Here is a 3,012-nt window from a genome sequence, read left to right as displayed (position 1 = left end):
TTGTCTCCTTGAGACGTGTACAAACCAAAAAAAAACCCGGAAAATGGACATGTGTGAGCCTCCATGACCTTTTTTTCCTTCACGTTTTTTTTTTTGTTTCTCCCACGCTGGCCAACGAACCAGTAGGATGCACATGTTTTGCCCTCGTTTCACTGCCGCTAGCGACTGCGGGAACAGGGTGCATAAGGGTGGCGGCATTATTGTGCGTAGACTAGCGCGTGCAGCCGCCAACGGCAAGACACATGCCGGTGGGCTGCGGCGGCTAGTGGGTTTCACGCCCGTCGTGAGGGATTTTGTGCTGGGAGCGCCGTCCTTTTTGACGGCGGCACGAGACTTTGGACACCTGGTGCGTGAGGTGGACCCTCACGGGTTCAAGGGAGACATCCACGCGCTCCGGCACAAAGACGCGGTAAGCACGCAACGGCACGTGGCGGATGCCTTAGCCTCCAAGGAGGAGAACATTATTTTTTCTGGTGCTTATCGTACCGGTAAGTTGACAATTCTCAAAGCCATTGGAGAGGCGTGTGAAAAGGAGAAGAAGAAGGTGGCGTACGTGTCTGCGGATGCACGACGTGCGAGTCGCCTGAATGGAATGATGCTGTACCATTTCCTTGGGCTGCGCTATCTTGGACGCAACGAGCTTCCGTCGCAGGATCAACTGGAGGGCACGCTGGAGCGTCATGCCCGCCTGTGCGAGTCCACATATGGTGCCTGCGTCCCTTCTCTGGCGACGGCGGACGTGGTCATTCTCGACGCGGTGGATCAAATTCCCCCCACCATTATTGTCTCCATGGACCGCGTCTGCCGAAATCTGCGTGGGTGTTCGGCGAAGGCGTTTGGCGGGCTTCGCATATTTGCGGCGGCCGACTTTTGGCGTATGCCTGTGCATCCCGGCAGTGACACGGGTGGCTACATTTACCAGCTGGACAACTGGGACGAGCTCTTCCCGCGGCAGCGGCTGTTGGAGAAAATTCACGGACAGTCGCGGAAACTCACGGCGCTGGTTAACAAGGCGTACTTTGGACTCCTCGCTCCAAAAGACATCGAGGAGCTGGAGGCCCATTCAGCGGCGAACAGGTCGGCTGTGCGAGACGGAAACGAGGGCAGCGAGGTGGAGGCTGGGGACGCTGAGGAGAATGAGGATGAAAATGGGGCCGCGGACGCCCCTTCCATTTGGGGCGCCGGGCGTCATGGGAATAATACGCATAATAACAAGAACAGTAATAATAGTCACAGCAACCACGGCAGTCGTCGTCTCTTGGGCCATGGTGTGGCGCTGCCACCGCAGAAATTAATTTCCAACGTGGAGGCCATCATAAAGTTTACATCTCGCTTTCCAAAGCAGCCGGCCATTCGCGTACCACCACCTCGTTTTCGAACACTGAAGCGTACAGAAATTGGGAACTACGTTGTGAACATGCTGTTGCAGTCCTCCCTGCCCCTGGCGTTTTCGCTCGTGGACTTGCTGAACCTTGACGTGGGATCCAGTGTGCATCTCTTGCTGGACGCTCCTGCGTCCTTTGGCGTGCCCGCCGGCACCGTCGGTGAGGTGCTGCAGGTGAAGGAACACGTGCTGGTCGTACACTTTCCCTCCGTGCACCGCACCGTTGATGTTCCTCGCATGCGTGTCAGCGTGTACCACTCTTTCTACCCGGAGGTGCGCTACGAGATTCAGCAGTTCCCATTGTTTCCCCGCCAAAGTATCTCCCCACTGAACATGCTAACTTATCAGCATGCATACCATGTCAACATTAACTGCCACCACCTCGCGGACACCAATGACCTTGGAAACATGCTTGCTCGCATGCGCAGTTTTGACGACTTTACCATCGAGCGGACACAAGACTTTGCGCGTTTGGATGGAATGATCCACGAACCGACGCGCATCTATTATCAACGCATAGCCAACCGTCCACTTTCTACCGCGTCGGAGCAGTGGTGTCGCAACTGCAAGTCCTACGTGCCGACGAATGAGTTCTACCACCACTGGGATCGCTGCATCCAACAGGTGCGGTGGTGCAGCGAGTGCAACACGCGCATCCCGCTTGAGCGGCTTGGGCCGCACCAGGAGAAGCATCAGATTGTGCTTTGCTTAGACTGCGGCAGAGCCGTTGAATGGCGGAGGTGGGAAGGACATCGGCTGACGTGTTCTGCGATGATGCGGGAGGTGTCGCCGGAAAACGAGTTTCTACCGCTTCGCACTCGTCAGCTTGCGTTAGAAATGGGACTCGACAAACGCGACCTGCACACCATGCGGGCCTTCAGCCGCAGTCTGCTTCCCAAGTCACGGAAGCACTGCGATGGGGGCAACGCATGAGTGGACCAGATTGAGTGAATTCATCGGAAGAGATGCTTACGCATGGCTTGAGAAAAGAAGGGGAAAATAACAACAACAGCAACAAGAACGTCGCAGTGTGTGCAGGAGCCTGTCGCAAGCACGCGCGTCCTCCTCTCACTCTGCCTCTTCTACCAGAAACGGACTTGTATCCGTATACATTTGGGATTTTGTTGTTGTTGTTGCTTTCCCCCCCCCCGCCTTGCGCTTTTTCATTACAGAAAGCACGCGCCTCCCTGTAGGGCGTGCTGGAGACGCCGCCTTTGGTTGCTCGAATTTCATCCCCCTCCTCGTTTTTTTTCCCATTGTTTTTGCTATTGCGTTTCCCACTTTTCCAATTTTTTTCTCTCTCTCTGTACGTGCGTGCGTTTGTCTGTCCGTCTCCTCTGCCGGTGTGTGGACGCACTACTCGTGACGGTTGAATGCTCCCTATTGATGCAAACGCTTGCGTGTAGGTCTGCATGATTCTCCTCCCCCCGTTCTTTTCCTCTTTCGTTTTTTTTTTGTGTGTGTGTGTTCCCTCGCTTTTCCGTTTGTAACCAAACATATTGTGCGTTTTTTTTTCTTTTTGCGGCTGAAGTGTTGTGTGTCTGTGCGTGGGCGCATTTCTGCTATCGTCCATGTGGCGCGGCAGCACACCGGTATCTTCTTCCGAGCGATGGCGCCCGTTTTCTCAC

At 55.1% G+C, this 3,012-nt stretch overlaps 2 protein-coding genes and 1 pseudogene across 2 annotated transcripts in view, besides 1 other annotated feature; all 3 read left to right on the top strand.

Annotated features, from left to right (window-relative positions):
• The window catches only part of TraAM80_09071 (uncharacterized protein), a gene marked incomplete at both ends in the record, with an annotated part of 369 nt that extends 357 nt beyond the window's left edge, over window positions 1-12 (top strand). The window contains one exon of the mRNA XM_029385776.1: window positions 1-12. This exon is cut by the window's left edge and continues 357 nt beyond it. Coding sequence (XP_029234350.1) covers window positions 1-12 — 12 coding nt within the window.
• Window positions 13-127: 115 nt separating this feature from the next.
• Window positions 128-2,317, top strand: TraAM80_09070 (uncharacterized protein; the record flags this gene model as incomplete). Its single annotated transcript, XM_029385775.1, has 1 exon — window positions 128-2,317. One exon carries the CDS (start codon window positions 128-130, stop codon window positions 2,315-2,317), a length of 2,190 nt encoding a protein of 729 aa, XP_029234349.1.
• Window positions 2,318-2,382: 65 nt separating this feature from the next.
• Window positions 2,383-2,406: a microsatellite.
• A 130-nt stretch (window positions 2,407-2,536) lies between these two features.
• TraAM80_09069 (hypothetical protein) lies at window positions 2,537-2,798 on the top strand (annotated as a pseudogene).
• The last annotated feature ends 214 nt before the right edge of the window (window positions 2,799-3,012 follow it).

The sequence above is a fragment of the Trypanosoma rangeli genome (genome assembly GCF_003719475.1).
Source record: "Trypanosoma rangeli strain AM80 chromosome Unknown Tra_15.4_contig_00508, whole genome shotgun sequence".
Classification (NCBI taxonomy): Eukaryota; Euglenozoa; class Kinetoplastea; order Trypanosomatida; family Trypanosomatidae; genus Trypanosoma; species Trypanosoma rangeli.
The sequence above is the reverse complement of the archived record's forward strand: the minus strand, read 5'-3'. Positions and strand labels throughout refer to the sequence as shown.